Genomic DNA, 18,237 nt, shown 5'->3' on the forward strand with positions numbered 1-18,237 from the left:
GTGATTTAAAAAAAAAAAGTTGGTCATAGTTATTGTTCAATACCTGTAGTTTCTGCAGCTTTTCTTCAACTGCTGGTTGATCCAGAGATTTATCAGAAAAACTGAGAAACTCCTTCGTGAAATCATCCAGGGAAGTATCCAGTTCTGTGACGCAGAGCTGGTATGAGCTGTGTTCTTCAACATGACCTTCCAATTTTTGCACAGAATCCTAAAAATAAAACAATTGTTAATTTGTAAATTCTTTCTTTCCAAATTTTCGCACTTAGGAAAAAATTAAATTCGGAGCTAGAGAGATAACTCAAAGGATTGAGTCTGTGTTTTGCTTGGTGTTACAGCGCTGAGTTCAATTTTCATCACTGTGTGGTCCTTTGAGCAGAATGGTCTTCTGAACAATCCCAACAGCTTGTTTTAGAGTGTGACCCCAAATAAAACAAAATAAAATTAAGCAAAATACTTGAATTGCTTATAAGGTCTTGTTAGAGGAGATTTAATCTTAAGACAAATATATATATATATATGGGCTGGAGCGATAGCACAGTGGTAGAGCGTTCGCCTTGCATGTGGCTGACCCGGGTTCAATTCCTCCGCCCCTCTTGGAGAGCCCAGCAAGCTACTGAGAGTATCTCACTTGCACAGCAGAGCCTGGCAAGCTACCCACGGTGTATTTGATATGCCAAACACATTAACAACAAGTCTCAAAATGGAGACATTACTGGTGCCCACTCGAGCGAACTGATGAGCAACAGGATGACAGTAATACAGTGATATATATATATATATATATAATATGTATATATGGCCAAAAATTTATCCAGAGTTCTTAAAGATTTTAGTGTTGGAGATAGCTCTCTGAAAAATTCCACTTCCCCCACCCCAAACCAAGGTGTAGAACCAGATTTGCTTCTTCATGCTTCTTTAGCTTTATTTAATTCCTAAAGATAAGTTATTTGTCAAGAAGTTTATGAAAAAAATAGAAACAAATTATATCATCAAACAAACAGCCACAAAAAAAGCATCTTCCTCAACTATTTTAGTAACATGAAGTACCTACACTTAGATATGGAGAGCAACTAACCCAGCCTCCTCTCCTAAGAATCAAATTTCAAAATTTTAATTGGATAAAAAGTAATTCTAATTCCTGAGCAAAACTATTTTAACTTTCTCTCCCTTTAGTAAGAAAATAAGGTGACAACATCTGATAAGAAAAGTTTCAAATATCTATTTTTGATGTGTATGTTTGTGTGTGAGTGGGGAGGGTCAGTGTGGGCTACTCCTGGTAGCACTCAGGGTTTACTATTGGCTCTGAGACTCAGGGATCACTCCTGGCACAGTACTCAAGAGACCATCTGCAATGCCAGGGATCAAACCTGGGTCATCTAAATGCAAAGCAAGTGCCCTACCCGCTGTACTAAGCAGGATCACCTATTTCTAAGCAGGATTAAAAAAAAATTTTTATTAGTGAATCACCATGAGGTACAGTTACAAACTTACAAACTTTCATGCTTGCATTTCAGTCATACAATGGTCGAGTGCCCATCCCTCTACCAGTGCCCATTTTCTACCACTAATGGGATCACTAAGAAAATGATGGCTGGAGGAACCAGTTGGTATGGGAGATGCATGCCGAAAGCAGGATTTCTTAACCAGGCAATCCTTATACTGAATTGAGCAATGAATTATAAACACATCAGTGAACAAAGAATTGCAGGCACTTCTCTTAAGAAAATGTACTCTCTAATGGCAAGCTGACATTTGGTCTCATCTCTTTAACTATAGATCATGTGGAAAGACTCAAAAGAGGGCCATTGATAAGAAGGTTTAATGGAATAGAATTTCTAAACTTACAATACATAGATTATGGATAGATACATAGCTGAGGGATAAATGGATATGTAGATGGCTATAAGGTGAACCTGCATAGAAATGCCCACAAAATCTTAACTCCCCCATACTCCTGAAGATAGAAACTTCAACAAAGAGAAATAACATTATCAAGTACTACTCAATTGATAACTATGAGAAAACACCAACTCAAAAACCCACCAGATTGAATTGATTCCACTCTGAAGAGTCAGTACTTTTATTTATGTATGTATGTATGTATGTATGTATGTATGTATGTATTTATTTATTTTGCAGGGATGGGGGAAGTAGGGGAGAAGATGAACCATACCCTGCACTGCGTAGGGCTTATTCCTGATTCTTTGCTCAGGGTCACACCTGGTGAGACTCAGGAGAACATTTGTGGCGCCAAAGATTAAAATGGGATCCACCATGTGCAAAGATAAGTGTAAACTCAGCTTCTGTACCTCTATCGTCCCCCAAAAGAGTTGGTATTCTTTTTTGGGGGGTGGGGGTGGGGAGACACACTCAGTGGTGCTCAGGACTGCCTCCTGGCTGAGTGCTGAGGGATGACTCCTAGCAGGTCTCTGGGAACCACATGGGGTGTCAGAGATCAAACCCAAGTCAGCACGTGCAAGGCAAGTGCTCTACTATAGTGTAGCTATGGTTCAAAGAAGAGTTACAATTTTCATCTAAGAATAACAGAGGGGGTGCTGGAGTGATAGCACAGCAGGTAGGGCATTTGCCTTGTACATGGTCGACCTGGATTCAATTCCCAGCATCCCATATGGTCCCCTGAGGATCGCCAGGAGTAATTCCTGAGTGCAGAGCCAGGAGTAACCCCTGTGCATTGTCAGGTGTGACCCAAAAAGCAAAAAATAAATAAATAAATAACAGAGGGTCAGCGATAGCTCAACAGGCTGAGTGCATGCTTTGCAAGTCAGAGGTCAGGGTTCAAGACCATCAAGACTGACACTCAAGTACCAACTCAGGACTACCCTGAGTACCACAGGGCATTACCCAAAATCCAAAAACTGAAGATATTTATAAAGGTTTGTATTACCAAAATGACATAAAAATTTTCTGTACAAAATCTTCCATAATTATGACAGTAACATAAAATTTGTTTTGATGATTTTACCTGCAGTTGTTGAAGAAGGCTTTCATGTAGGTGCTTGATTTCCAACCAAGGCTCCTCACTGAAATTGGGATTTTTCGTGCACTCTAAGAGGTAATTTCCTTGAGATTTTAATTCCTTTAGCAAGGATGTCAAATCCTGGGCTTTCTTGAGGAATTTCTTATAGATTTTGAGTTGAGCTTTCTTCTCCGGCAAACCATGCTGCAGAGCAAACCCTGCTTCCTGCTTCTTTTTCAGTTCAGTGAGCATTAATCTCAGATCCTCCTTACTTTGCAAATACTTCTCACCTTCTAACAGAAGTTTTTCTTGATGGCTAAATTAAACAAAATAATTTACAAATAATATGACACTTGCAAAATGGAATGGCCTTTTACATATTATAATACAATGTATGTTACAATTAAAAGCATTGAAATAATACAAATATACTTGATTCCAAACTTTTGTGGCATTAGGGTTAACTCAGAAATCAAGAGAAGGGGGTATGGTGCCAGCGGGTCAACCTGTACTTTTGGGGTGAATGCATCAGCACCCTGATGGTGTCTTCAGACTTCCAGATACCCCAAAATTGCTGCTGTGCCTTTGGCCAGACCCCAACAACTTGGGGCCAAGTTTACCAATAAATTAAATGGCCAAAAGTTAGGTATGTGGGAGACACACCCACAAACCACCTCCGGCTCAGCTATATAAGCTCATTTATTGGCCTTATTTCAGAAGCCCATAAATCTCGAAAGAGATCAAAATATGCAGCTAGAGCCTGTAGCGCAGAGGTAAGCAGGAACCTATGACTGAGAGCTCCAGACCTGCTAGGTTCAGGACTGGGCCTCCTCCCCCCATGTTCCCAGTTTTCCAGTAGCATGGCAGCCACACTCACAAACTGTCTCTGGCGCCATGTAATCTCATTAATGGCCAAACCCAGAGACTCAAAACTGAAGCTCCCAGAAGAGAATGACACAGAATTTCCTAGACATTATATTCTATCCATAACAAGCAATACAAAACAAATCATATAATATTGCCTTTTTGGCAGGTTTGAGTGGTGGTGTGACTGGTGTCGAAATATTGAATGTAGACAAAGTAGAGAGAAAGTATGGGGGAAATTGTCTGCCACACTGGCAGGGGAAGAGTTCGAATGAAGGTGGGATGAGGGAATACTGGGGATTTTGGTGATGGAAAATGTACACTGGTGAGGGGATGGGTGTTTGATGATTGTATAACCAAAGCTCAAATATGAAAGCTTTGTAACTGTATCTCATAGTGAATCCAAAAAATGGGGCAAAAATAAAATAATCAAATAAAATTAACATTCAGAATAGAATAAAAAAAAAGTAATGTGGAGTTCATGCCCAATTCAATCAGCTTAATCAATGGCTGAATAAATAGCAGTACTCCTACATTATTAAAAAAAATCAAGAGAAAATTATTAGTATTTCTAAAATTATTGCTGAAACAACATCATATCTGCAAGTACTTAATAATTTAGATTTCAAACCATTCCAAGCAGCTTTTATTATATGTATATATGCTTATTTGTAAATAATACATATTTGATATAAAATGCAATATAATTACATTAGCCTATGTTTTTCTTTTTTATACAAAATAAGTACTCAGTATATGGTTATATAACTAGTTAATATATATCTTAAATTTAGTTCTGACTGATCTTTGAAAAAATGAAACTTTCACATTTTCTCCAAACAACATCATTTAAGCTGATATGAATTAAGAATTTTCACCAGTATTGTGTTCACTGTTTTCAGACATTTAAAAGTAGGAATTATCCTAAAGTCACACCATTTAGATGATGAGATAGTCCGGGGTGGGGGAGAAGAGGTTTTGGTGGAAAATGAGGGTACTGAACACAAAGTGAGAGGCAATGTTATTTGTCACCAAAAACCCTGGGTTGATGTACCAACCAAAGTGAACACAGCCCCAGAATCCAGAATTAGGACTAAGTACTTCACATCGAAGTCAAAGAACTATTCTTCTTCAGTTTTGTCTCTGACAATGTGGATGTCCCTGACATTACTTACTTCCGTTCTAACAGATATTTTCCCCATATCAAGAAGGTTAACAAAAAACATACTTTCTATATCGTGTGGGCAATAAAAAATCCAAGAATATGGGGAAGGAAGGCCTTTACCTCAGATATGTGTTGGCTAAGTGGACAGTGCTGTCCCACTGGTCCTGGATCTCAGCAAGGGCCTTAGGAACCGAGGGAACTGTGCTCTCCTCAGCCTGACTCACGATGGCCTGGATCTTCGCATCCCCTTCAGGTTTCAGTAAGATGATTTCCTGAATTCGATGAAAAGAATGTTCTATCTTATTCACAGTACTTCAGAATATTCCATATGGCACATTATCTTACTTATAAGTATGATACTGAGAACACAGAGGATATTTCCAAATTACCCTATTCTTAAATCTTTGCCCTAGAGACAACTAACTCCCTCACATTATACTAGACATTATCTAGACTAGTATCTGTCAGGTTGATCTGATTGCATTTCTGTTCCCTTCTTGATTTTCAACAACCTTCAAACAAATTATATGCCTTCAAAGGGCTGGAAATTCCTCTTTCCTATCCTCTCCATTATGTAGAGTTGTATAGGTAATAACCTAAACAAGTCTGTTTTAACTCTGCCAACATCCTATAAATGGCTTCCACAGGAAAATGCACTGCCTCTCAAGCAAACTTTTCTGCATCACAATATAATTAATTGCTCTCCTTCTTGAGCTCCCAACAATCAAGCTTCTGGAAAATATTATTTCAGAATCACCCTCTCCGGAAAAGCTTTGGCTTTAATCCCAAATGATTCTGAGTACTTCAGTAAGTATGCTCTACCCTTCAAGCTGACCATTTATTTCTCTAACAATGTTCCAATTCTTAAGATTTCAATTTGCCAAAGTTCTTCTTAAGTACACATAAGTTCCCTGTTTTTTTTAAAGCCTGCAATAATTAGTGACTCTCCTTTTAGCTCTTTTAGAAATCAAGGAACCTTGAGGCCTTCTTTTTCTCCATATTCCACTATCTAATCATTTTTATGCACTAGACAATCTATTTATCTAGTAACTGAAGAGCCATATAACCAACACAACATCCAATAACCTCTATGAACTATACACTCTGAAGGATATTTCCTCTCCAGCCCTACCCTGGACATTGCTGAAGTCTTTACAGTATTGACATTTGTTTCATATTATTTTTGTTTTGGGGACACATCTAGTGGTGCTCAGGGATTACTCCTGGCAGGGCTTAGGGGACTGTATATGGTACAAGGGACTAAACCTGATGCAGCTGTTTGCAAGGCAGGTGCCTTACCCACTCTATTATCTCATGGACCCTACTTTTCTTTTTTATATCCTATAAAATGCCACCTGCCTCAGTTTAGATTTATTAATTTATTTTAATTCTTTACTTAGTGAAGATGGACAATAATGGGAAAATGCCCTACTAAAAGTATTTTCTCTTTTCCATGTGCATTAAAAATTTTTAGATCCATCACTGTCCTTGTAAACTCAGACATCCAATTTTTTTTCAACGTTAAGTGTTTCCATTAAGAAACACATCTGTGTACTTTTTCCTCTAAATCTTTTCAAAATCAGAGTTCACTCTAACCTCTAAAATTTATTTTCTATAGATATACCTTTATCTTTTGGATTCTTTCCTCAAGTGGCATTCTGCCTTCAGATGAATTCAAGACCATCAGCGCCTCTTTAATCTCTGTTATCCACTGAATTACATCATGTGCAAGATCACTGAAACTCTGATCTTCAGCAGAAGGTAACTTAACCTCTTCCTCGGATTCACAAAATTGTGTCAGTAATGCCTGGTACCTATCAATCAACTGTGTTGATTCCATTAGTAATTCTTCTTCAGTAAGTCCACACTCCCTCAAAGAGTTGTTCAGCTGGGCCATAGATTCAAATCGTTCCCTGTAAATGTCAAGTATCATTTAAAGTTTATAAGAAGCCATGACACCATGAAGAAGCCATATCCCAGTCAATACATTTTATATAAGACCAACTATACCTCTTTCTAGCTATTGCTTGGTAAAAGAGGTCAGTTTTCATTCCAGATTCTTCCATTTCTTTGCATTTCTCTTCTTGATTTGTTAACCACTGACTCATGTTTCTGTGATCATCCTGGAGTCTAAAAGAATATTACACATCTAAGAATATAAAATAAGCAAAGGAACTCTCTAAAGAGATGGTTAGAATGAATCTGCATGAAAACCAAATATTTACTAGATTTTTTTGTTATTCTTTAGAGAAAATTTAATTAATAACAGTAAAATCTGAGTAAAGTTACCTGGTATTATCCAGGAATTCTATAAAGCAGTGAACTACACATATGAATTATAAAGAAATGGAAACAAGCAGTAAACATTTAACTTCTCCCCTGAACCTTCCAACAGTCAAAGCCAGGAGTGGATTTGAAAGTTCCTATTTCATTTGTGAAATCTGTGTGTGCTCACAATCAACATAGAATCCATATAAAGACACTGTCTGAAAACACATTAGTTAGCCACCTTTATTTCCTACCTCAGTAACTGCTGCAAGCAGTCGTCAAGTTCCTTTGCTCGCACCTGGCAAACAGAATCCATTTTTCCTAATTCAATCTCTTGGTTTACAATCCAGCTGTTTAGTTCTTTAACATGAGCTTTGGGCAAAAGCTTCTTCACATGATTCAGTACAGTTGCAACCTGTTGTATTTTACTATCTTTTCCTTCAAGAGTCAAGAAATCCTTAAGAAAGACAAAAATATATCAAATATGTCCTCCTGACAAATCTAAATGTGCTCTCTGCCACCCACACAACTTTCCCAAGGCAGTAGAAAGACATGCTACCTTCTGAACTTCCTACACCAAAGAAAGGGTTTAGAGATATGGCTAACTCCAAAGATAAAGGGGTCAAAAGATGATTTATAGTAGCTCTATAGTGTGTATGTACATTTGCATTTGAACCTGCCTTTCTGGGAACTGCAGGAAGCAAAATTATGTATTACCACCAGGAGGGTCAGTGGGAGTTAGACCAGGAATACTATATATTCCCCGCCTAGATCTCATCAACTTCTAATTACTTACTCCTTCCTAGTAATCAACACATAAATGGAAGCTGACTATTTTCTAACTTTGTCCAAATTAGAATTTTATTGTTTTATGTTATTGGGTGAGGACTAGGTGTTGAGCCACACCCACTGGTGCCCAGGGACTATTCCTGGCTCTGCATTCAATAATCACTCTAAGAAGTACTCAGGGAACCATATGTAGTGCCAGGGATTGAACCGGGGTCAGCTGCATGCAAGGCAAGTGCCTTACCTCCTGTACTAGTTCTGCAGGCCCCAAACCAGAATTTTATCTTAATGTTTATGTTTCAAATTTGAGCAACAATTGCTGAGACCCATGCAATGGGCAAAATTAAAGGGAAAAAAGCTTGGGACTTAAAACTAAAAAAGAAAAAAATAGGTGAATTTATCAATAAAGAATGGCATCAATGCAACATATTAAACAAAGAGCATCATTTATTAATTGCCATCTATAAACTTGAGAGTACAGTTTATCATCAAAACCAAAATGCTAGATGATCAACTCTAAAGTGATCAAGATTTAAAAGAAAGGTAACGTATACATTTCAAATTCCTTCTTGGCACTTTGCCTTTTATTCCCAGCTACCCTCCACAAGACTCTAACCAGTGATATATTCAATTTAAAAAGCAACTTGTGGGAAAGGAGGAGAAGGTGTACCTAGAATCAAATCCAGGATCTCATAAATGCAAATAAGTACTCTACCAGTGAGCTATATCCCAGGCCCCCACAAAACCAAATTTTTTCTTTTTTAAATTTTTTAATTAGTGAATCACCATGAGGGTACAGTAACAGATTTACACATTTTCATACTTGTGTTTCCCTCATACAAGGTTCGAGCACCCCTTCCTCTACCATTGTCCATTCTCCACCACCAGTGAACCCAGTATCCCTCGCACCTCCCAATCCCATCTCCCCGTCTCACCCCCACACCGTCTCTGTGGCAGGGCATTCCCTTTTGATCTCTCTCTCTCCTTTTGGGTTTTATGGTCTGTAATAGGGGTATTGAGTGGCCATCGTGTTCAATCTATAGTCAACTTTCAGCATGCATCTCCCCTCCCGAGCGGGTCCTCCAACCAGAGCTTACTTGATGTTTCCTTCTCTATCTGAACTGCATTTTCCCCCAGCATGTGAGGCCAGCTTCCAAGCCATGGAGCCAACCTCCTGGTGCTTATTTCTACTATTCTCCCACAAAACCAATTTTTAAAAATAAATATGTGAAGAAAAGACAGGAAAGGCAAGAGGACTATTTCAAGGAAATCAAGATAATTACATACTTTAAAAGTATGGAATTTTTAAAATTCAAATATTGTTTTAACACAATTATAATCTCCAGCAGACACTGAGTTAGAACAGATGCAAAAACCACTTAAGTCACTTGCACCCTTACCTACTATGGAAAGAGTTTTAAAGTATTTGTGGGGAAAGCCAGGTTATTTGGATTATTATTATTTGGGGGGAGGGGGTTGGGTCACACCCAATGGTGCTCAGGACTTTTCCTGGCTGTTCGCTCAGGGATCATTCCTGGTGGGGTTCAAGGGACCATATGGGATGCTGGGATCAAACCCAAATCAGCTGCATGCAAGGCAACTGCCCTACCCACTGTACTATTGCACCAGCCCCTGGGATATTATGTTGTGTAGTAAGCCAAAGTCTATCTACTTAAATACAAATCTGTACCTCAAGTATTTTAGGTTTGATAATTTTCAATATAAATTTATTTCTTACGGAAAGTTTCTGTCGCTTTTGTTCCATAGTCTTTTTTGTTTCTGATGACTCAAAACACTCCTCAAGGCTTTTTTTAATGCTGCTGAACCAGTCATTAAAGTTTTTGCACTGATCTATAGGGAAAAACCACAACAAATTGCCATGCTTATACAAGGAAGACTTGGTACACCCTGCTAAAGTGAGAGATCGTGAAACTCATTTCCTAAGGCATCAGCATAGCATATATAAAGTGGTAAGACTTAAACCTCCTTTCCAAGTACCCAGCACCCACGAAATCTTGTAGTGAAGCCTGTTCCAGGCACAGACCCTAGATTAAACACAAGAATTCCTCACAAAGACAACTGGGATTTGCAAAATATCAATGCTATTTATATCAGGCATAGACCAGTGCATGCTCCCAACCACCACCCCACCAATGGTTTATCTGAATATTATTGCCTTAAATCAAATTAGTGCAACCATTTCTAAGTGAAACTTAGATGAATTAGTCTTTCGTGGGTTTGGCTCACTAGCAGTACTTGAAGGCCACTCCCAGCTGTCTTGAGATTCACTCCCATTGGTTCTGGGGAGACCATGATGAAGTACCAGGGACTGAATTTAAGGCTACTGCATGCAAAGCATGTGCTCCATCCAGCCCTTTGAACTATCACCCTGACCCCTGAATTAGCCTTTATGTTCACTGCACTTATTCATGTTTTCCGATGTTCCAGAAACAGGAAGATGATCATGATACTCACCATTCAGTAACTTAGAAAAGTGATCTTGCAAAACACTTTTTTTGGTATTAAATAAATCACTGACACTTTCATATTGCTTTTTCAACTCGGAGAGTTCAGGAGTCAGACAACCGATTTGATTCTCAAGTAGCATCATACTGTGCTTTTGCTGTAGAATTTGCTGTTGTATTTCCTAAACAGATAAACAAGTAATACAACATATATCAAATCTCAGTTGTTTCCATAACTATCCAGAGGATTTTCTGCTCATAGGATTCATTTTCTCTGAGCCAGCAAATTTACAACACAATGCAAAAGAATACCAAATACCAAATACCACAGCCCATAAAGTTGTGAGCCACAAAGCCCACAAAGGTAAAACTGCTAGATCTAAATCTGCTTTTCTGAGTTTTCAGCCTAGTTTTTTTTAAAAGTATATAGCACTGTAGCACTGTAGCACTGTCATCCCATTTTTCATTGATTTGTTCCAGCAGGCACCAGTAACGTCTCCATTGTGAGACTTGTTGTTACTGTTTTGGGCATATCGAATACGCCACGGGTAGCTTGCCGGGCTCTACCGTGCGGGTGGGATACTCTTGGTAGTTTGCCAGGCTCTCGGAGAGGGATGGAGGAATCGAACCCGGGTCAGCTGCGTACAACGCCCTGCCCACTGTGCTATCGCTCCAGTCCCAAATAAAAATATATAATCATTATTTATTAACGTCAAGAGGCCAAAGGTCATAAAAATGAGTGTGAAAGTAAATCTGAAGTGGAGCAGAGAAGCTGCTGAGAGGTACCTCTAGTTTAGTAAAGATCTCCAAGCTGTCGGAAGGAGACAGGGCTTTTAGGAGAGACTCCGTCATGCCCATCTGGGTCTTGGCTTGGTCAAGATCCTCTTGGAGCTCAGTTGTGCTGCCACTGAGGGCATCGGAGTTGTAGTCTCCTGTCAAACAATGATGCACCCAACCTAAGTTCTTCAAAATAGAAGACTGCATGACCTGAAACCATGGAAAATATGAGGGACTGTTATTGACTTTATTTTACTAGATTTTTAGGGTAAGTGCATTGCTAAAATTAAAAAAAAAATGTTGACTGTGTCATTACAATAAGAAATTCATTCTTTAAGAGTATCATTGGGTTCCCTTCTGCTCCAGTTCTCTGAAGACAGACACAATCTTTTTCCTAGAATGCTTTTTCTGGATAACTGAAGAATGTATAAAATAAGGAGGCATTTTTTTTAAGCATTGTGAACAAGGTAAATAAAGTTCATTGGAAGAATGGAAGAAAGAGAGAAAGAAAGAAAGAGAGAAAGAAAGAAAGAAAGAAAGAAAGAAAGAAAGAAAGAAAGAAAGAAAGAAAGAAAGAAAGAAAGAAAGAAAGAAAGAAAGAAAGAGAAAGAAAGAAAAAAGAAATAAAGGAAGGAAGAAGGGAGGGAGGGAGGGAGGGAGGGAGAGTGGGAGGGAGGGTGGGAAGGAAGAAGAAAATAAGAAAGAAAAAAAAGAAGGAAATGAATTCTTCTGATTCCCACTTCTTCACTGTTTGTTCTATATCACTGATATAACAACTAGAATAATGTCTTAAGAGAAAAAGAGAATGTGAAAAACTGAACTTGCTATTCTGATTTATAAGACACTAATCTGAATTCTTTCCACTACAACAAATTATGCCTAGTCTATCAAATAAGGTGATTTAATGGAACCATTTGAACAATGTGTAAGCAGTTCCGAAAAGTTAAATATTCAGCACTGGAATGTTTAAGATCTACACAGCACTATGATAGATATTTATGTACAAAACAAAGGCTTAGGAATGGTAACATCATAGAGGTGGCAGGACCAGTATTTCACCTCTAGCTCCTATCAGGAACTTTCACCCAATAAAGCTGTCACAAATCTCTCCATACACAGAAAACCACACTTGGGGGTAATAATTCTTATTTTCCCACCTGACAACTTAGAATAATTTATGTCATATGCTACTTATTAAATAAGTGAAAGGAGAATAAAAGAATGCAACCAATAGGATTCATTCTAAAAGTTGGACAAACAGAACAAACCAAACCAAGTACTAAAACTCTTTATAGGACTTTATATTGAAATCAGGAAAAGGCTAATTGAATAATACTTCTCACTTTATTTCCAGAAAGCAGGTCAAAATTCTGATTATGAGTATCACTTAAGAGAAGATATGGAAACTCTTTATGACATTTCAACAAAAATTCTCTTACCTGTAATTCAAGAGGTATTTCATTGCTTTGAAGCAGACACTGTATTTTGGAAACTCTTTTAGAAACTTCAGAAGACTTTTGTTCATAGATCTTTAATTCTTCCTAAAACACATAATTTTAATGTAAAACATTCTCTTAAGTTTTACAGTATTATTATTATTATTTTTGATACCCGTGGTCACTATTGCTTTTGTACAAAAACTGAGAGATTGCTTCTCCCTAATGACTTGCTTTTTTTGACAGAATCTTGGGACTTACATACTCAAGTGCCTCCTGGGGTCAGAGACACATTACAACAAAATGAAGCATTCCGAGCTAGACCACAGCAGAGAGGTCCAGGCTTGTGGCACAGGGAGACGAGGGGCTGCATAGAGACATATGTATGTCCACAGACACTGCCACGCCCCACCTCAAACGCACACTCAGCAGAAGCCGGACACTCTACAGGCAGCATTTGGCCCACAGGCTGGCAGTTCAGGATCTTTAACTCTATGTGTGTGGGTGTTTTTTTAAAAGCTGTAGGTAAAAATTCACTTATACTTTATTTTCACTTATACAGTGAAAATTCACTTATACTTTAAAATCATAGTTGTGGGCCTTAGAGGTATAGTAGAGAGGTTAAAGTGCTTGCCTTGAACCTGGCTGGCCCCAATTCAATCCCCAGCACCTCAGGTGGTCCCCTAAGCCCCGTCAGGAGTGTTCCCTGAGCACTGCTGGGAATGGCCCAACCTGTCCCCCCACCTCAAAATCATAGTTATAGTTTATCATATATCAAGCATCTGGTACACGGACACACTGAATTTTTTTCCGAACACATAAGTGGTTGTGGTGATAAGGTGTAGGATAACATTGGTTTCCCCTTCCTCCCTGGCTGCTGGGAGCCTGTGTTTGTTGATTGCTCCCTCAACCTGTCAATTACCTTTGTCTCCTGATCAGACTCTGACTTGGAAATATTGTCTTTCTCTTTTCCTTACGTACTTTGCGTGGTTAGTTATTTCAGAGCAATGGCTTTTTGTATGGATACAGGAAAACAGTTAAAAAGACAAGCCTGTGGCTTGGGAGTTGATTGACTCAGATAATATACCTCCTGGACATCTGATCTCTCAACTTAAGCCTCAGTTGCCCGTACTTCCTAGATCCCCAAAAGCAGGGTCCCGACGAGGGACTGGATGGACACAGGGCAAGTGGTGAGCTAGCTACCTTGGCATCAAAATGGGCCATCAATCACAGAAATGATTGGTCCAGCCTGAGCACTGTAGTCTGAGTCTGTGGTGAGATGTCCCCAAGAGAGTCATCCTACAAGCCTAAAAGTGTCTATTACTGTGTCCATACAAAATGGTAAATACTAGGAAGTAGAATTAAAGATGGTAATCAAGTTGCTGGTCTAAGGAAAGGAGAAATGCACCCTAAGGGCTGTTTTGCCCTCTTGGGCTGCATGTGGGCAGGAAGACTAGAAAAACATTTTGATCGCGCTTCCTGTTGGGAGGCATGGTTTGGGAGGTGTGGTGAGGGAGAAGAGAAGAAGTGGCTGTGGGAAGAAGGCACAGAGACAGAGAGAGACAGAGGGAGATGGTGACAGAGGGACGAGTAGATTGAGTGAGACAGAGAAGAAAATTGAAGGAGGGAGAGACAGAGAGAAGAGACAGAGTTAGAGAGAAGGCTGAGAGCTGAGAGTGAGAGTGGCTGGGAGATTGGAGAGGAGTCATGGACAGAGTTGTAGAACGACTTAGAGAGAAGGTTGGAGAGAGCTGGGAGAAACGAGAGATTGAATAAACGGCAACTAATCAACAACCGCTTGGCCCTCGTTCTTTCTTTGTCCACCCAAGGCACCAGCTGTCCCGGGTGGGGAAGCAGTTCGAGAGTACTGAACCAGGGGGGTGAGAGAGAGCCGCCCGAAGAGCCCGTGAACATCCTTTCACGTGTTATTCCCCTCTCTCGCTTGGGCGAAAGGACCAGCTCTGGCCAGGGCAGGCCAAGGGGCAAAAAGGGGTATTTTTACAAGAAGGTAGTGACAAGGTTAACCATTACAAATTACCAAACAATAAATAAAAATATTTGATCTTTAGTTTCCTCTTGCAAGTTCATTTTCTCCCCTGAACATGTGCCTTCGCTTGGTTGCTTTTTCCTCCTTATGCTGGAGTAGCCTGGGTTCTGTTTTGAACACATGGACTTATTTTTCTCTCCCTTCACATCTTTCTAGTAAATTGTGTTCAATAAAAATTTGTCTTGCAGGGCCAGAGCAATAGCACAGCAGGTAGGGCATTTGCCTTGTGCACACCCAACCCGAGTTCAAGCCCCGGCATCCCATATGGTCTCCCAAGCACTGTCAGGAGTAATTCTTGAGTACAAAGCCAGGAGTAACCCCTGAGCATCGCTGGTGCTCCCCTCCCCGCCAACCGCCCCCACCCACATCTGTGCTCAGGGATTATTCTGGTTCTGTGCTCTGGGATTACTCTTGGAGGCCAGGGAACCATATGGGGTGCGGTACTATGGACTGAACCCAGGATTGGCTGAATGCAAGGTGAGTGCTACTCACTGCAGTACCCACTGTACTGTAGCACCCACTGCAGTATCCACTATATTACTCACTGTACTGCAGCATCATTGTAGTATCCAGCCCCAATCTTTGATTTTCTTAATAACAAAGTCACATATAATGTTCACCTATTTTGTTGACTAAATTCTTATTGAAATATTATATTTTAGACATTTATTAAAACAATTTTTCCCACATAATGGAATTTTATTCACAAACTCTTTGTATGTATGTTAACTGCTGATGAGTAATATCTGCTAACATTTTCTAGAACACTATAAAGAAAAAACAGAATTTAAGTCTCTCTCAAGAGATAATAAAATAAATAAGAGGCTTCTTTGTTTTCTCTCTACCATTTCATAAAAGCAAACTCATTGTTAAAATGTCAGCTGAATATAAAAAGAGAGCATATTTATCTCTGCTAAATTACCATCAGTTTTTCTTTTTCCTCTTCAGTCAGTTGAGGTAATTCCGAAGGACTTAACTTTTGGAAGACACTGTCAGTCCACTCGTCAATGATACTTTTTAAGTTAAAAACTTTTTCCCATAAGCCTAGAGCTTGACTAAGGTTTTCACAGTAGTTTTCAATCTTCTCATTTATCTACCGTAATTAAGAAACAGAAAGGTATCCGTGAAATTCTATAATGTTTCAATTAATGATTAATCAATAAAAGGTAAAAAAAATGTTATTCTTAACCTTTGATCCAATTATTAAATTTCTGAGATGTTTAAATTCAAACATAACATTTAAATATAGTTGTTCAAACTATTAAATATTAAATAGCTAAAATGTATATATGTCAGAAGATCTTAAGAAAATAGTTTGGCTAATACTTATGAAAAATATGTAAAATTCAGTGTGGTTTAGAACTAAAAAAAGAATTTAATAGGGAAAAATAGAAAAAAGGGGAAAAATTAAAAAAATAAATGTGGTTTAGACATTAAAAATCATTATTGCCAAAAAAATGGATAAAATGATCACAGAACATTAGTAATTTAACATCAATAGAAAGGATGCAAATTTGATATTCAATTGGTAATACAAATAGAAAAAATACTAAGAGAATTTACATCAAATATTAATGTGATTATGTTTCAAAAACATTATCTGAAAGTAAGATTTTGGCTTGCTCTTCAAGCCTGTTCTCCCTTGAACACATATTTTGCTTGTCAGTTTTTTCCACTCTGGAAAAATTGTAGCCTCTCTTTCTCTCCCCTTTTATTTTTCAAAATAAGTTTCATTTCATTCAATAAAAACTGTCTTGCTTCTTTAAAAAGAAAAGAAAGAAAGAAAAAGATTTCAATTTCTTTCACATAAAGAATAGTGTTGATTGGAGAAAAAAAATCATCGCTCAGTCAAACTGTTTTGAGATAAAATGTTAGCTGACAGGATGGAGATACAATGGGAGTTAGAGACGTCCCCGAGCACTGCTGGGCTGGGGCAGGGCATCGCCAAGCCAGGGCAGTGAGCTGGCTGCTGAGAACTGCCTGCCAGGAGGGGCACCCAGGCCTGCTACAGGCACCCTACACGGTGTACAAAATGTTAGTTTACCTTTACTTGCTCCATATTTTACTTTATTCAGCAATAAAAATGTTACATAGTGCAATTTTTTTCTTCTACCATAAAAAAAAATTTAGATTTACTGCAGCTTATGTGCAATTGAAAGCAACTGTCTTCCTGATTTCTAAACCACAACAAATGAAAGGTTCTTTCAAAACCCCATAATTAGATGGATAACTTAACTATTGTTTTTCATTTCTGCTGCCAAACTTGAGATTGTTTTGTCAAATATAATCTTTAAAATTGTTTTTAAAAACAAATGAATGTATTATCAACAAATTTTAATGAGTTTTTCATAAAATATTGCTATTAAATAAAACACTTATTAAATACAAGTTAAGGTATTTAATCTGCTACTAGTGCTAACTATGAAAGTGAAGGTAATTCCTAAGTCACAAAATTTATATTATTCGAACAATTTTACAACCAACACTTTTGAATTTTGTTAGATTAAAATTATCGCAGAAAATATACAACAGAATCAACCTTATTATAAAATAAAATTTATAGTCAGTTATCACTTACATCAAGCCATCTATCTACAATAATATTAGCTTCTTTCTCAAAAGGAGGATCTTCAAATGTTCTCATTTTATTTAGATGAAACTGAAGATTTTTGCAAATCTGGTTAATCTTATCTACAATGTCTATATGTTCATTAAATTCTTCTTTGACAATTTCAATCTGCAAAAGATATATAAAACATAGGATTCTTATATTTGTCCATGTCACATGTCCAAGTTTTGTAAGAACCACAATTTTATCATTGACCCTTACAGTTCCACTGTATTCAATGAAAAGTATTTAGAATCCTTACCAGGAGATTTAACAATAGTCCTACGTCCAATTTTCTCCCCACTCCTTAGATGAATTATGACCTAAAATGATAGTTCTTGCCCATACTAAATAACATTTGTTTTATTTTGATTTGGGGGCCACCCACACCCAGCAGCATGAAGCAGCTCAGAAGTCCATGTGGTGGCAAGGACGAGACCCAGGTTCCACATCTGTCACACATGTACTTCAGGCTATGGAGCTCTCTCTCTGGCTCCTGAAATAATATTTACCAATAAAAATAGCCTACATCCAATGAGATTTTAAAAACAAGTTACGAGATCTTCTAAGAATATTTCTGTCATGTTCCTAGAAATTAAGTGATCATCTGAATACAACAGAATTCTTAAAAATCTTTATTATGATTTCCAGTTTAGTCTTTCCTGGTTCTAACCCCAACACCATTGCCAACAGGGAAAGTGAAACACTCTTTCATCAGAAGGTCAATGAATTAACTTTGAAGTAAAATTTGAGCAGTGAATAATAAAAATCATAATATTTCATTCAATTTGCTAATTTTACATGAGCACTTCAGATGATTATACAAAATATGAAACTAATTTGT

At 38.1% G+C, this 18,237-nt stretch overlaps 1 protein-coding gene across 1 annotated transcript in view; it reads right to left on the reverse strand.

Moving 5' to 3' along the window:
- SYNE2 (spectrin repeat containing nuclear envelope protein 2) overlaps positions 1 to 18,237 on the reverse strand; it is a 300,041-nt gene that overhangs the window by 182,612 nt on the left and 99,192 nt on the right. The window contains exons 32-43 of the mRNA XM_055132548.1: positions 17,364 to 17,522; positions 15,708 to 15,878; positions 12,742 to 12,843; positions 11,312 to 11,512; positions 10,536 to 10,707; positions 9,799 to 9,911; positions 7,529 to 7,731; positions 7,017 to 7,136; positions 6,631 to 6,919; positions 5,127 to 5,278; positions 2,984 to 3,293; positions 44 to 208 (exon numbers count right to left, since the gene is read on the reverse strand). Of these exons, the coding sequence (XP_054988523.1) occupies positions 44 to 208; positions 2,984 to 3,293; positions 5,127 to 5,278; positions 6,631 to 6,919; positions 7,017 to 7,136; positions 7,529 to 7,731; positions 9,799 to 9,911; positions 10,536 to 10,707; positions 11,312 to 11,512; positions 12,742 to 12,843; positions 15,708 to 15,878; positions 17,364 to 17,522 (2,157 nt within the window). The remainder of the gene's footprint in view (positions 1 to 43; positions 209 to 2,983; positions 3,294 to 5,126; positions 5,279 to 6,630; positions 6,920 to 7,016; positions 7,137 to 7,528; positions 7,732 to 9,798; positions 9,912 to 10,535; positions 10,708 to 11,311; positions 11,513 to 12,741; positions 12,844 to 15,707; positions 15,879 to 17,363; positions 17,523 to 18,237) is intronic.

The sequence above is a fragment of the Sorex araneus genome, chromosome 3, assembly GCF_027595985.1.
Source record: "Sorex araneus isolate mSorAra2 chromosome 3, mSorAra2.pri, whole genome shotgun sequence".
Taxonomy (NCBI): domain Eukaryota; kingdom Metazoa; phylum Chordata; class Mammalia; order Eulipotyphla; family Soricidae; genus Sorex; species Sorex araneus.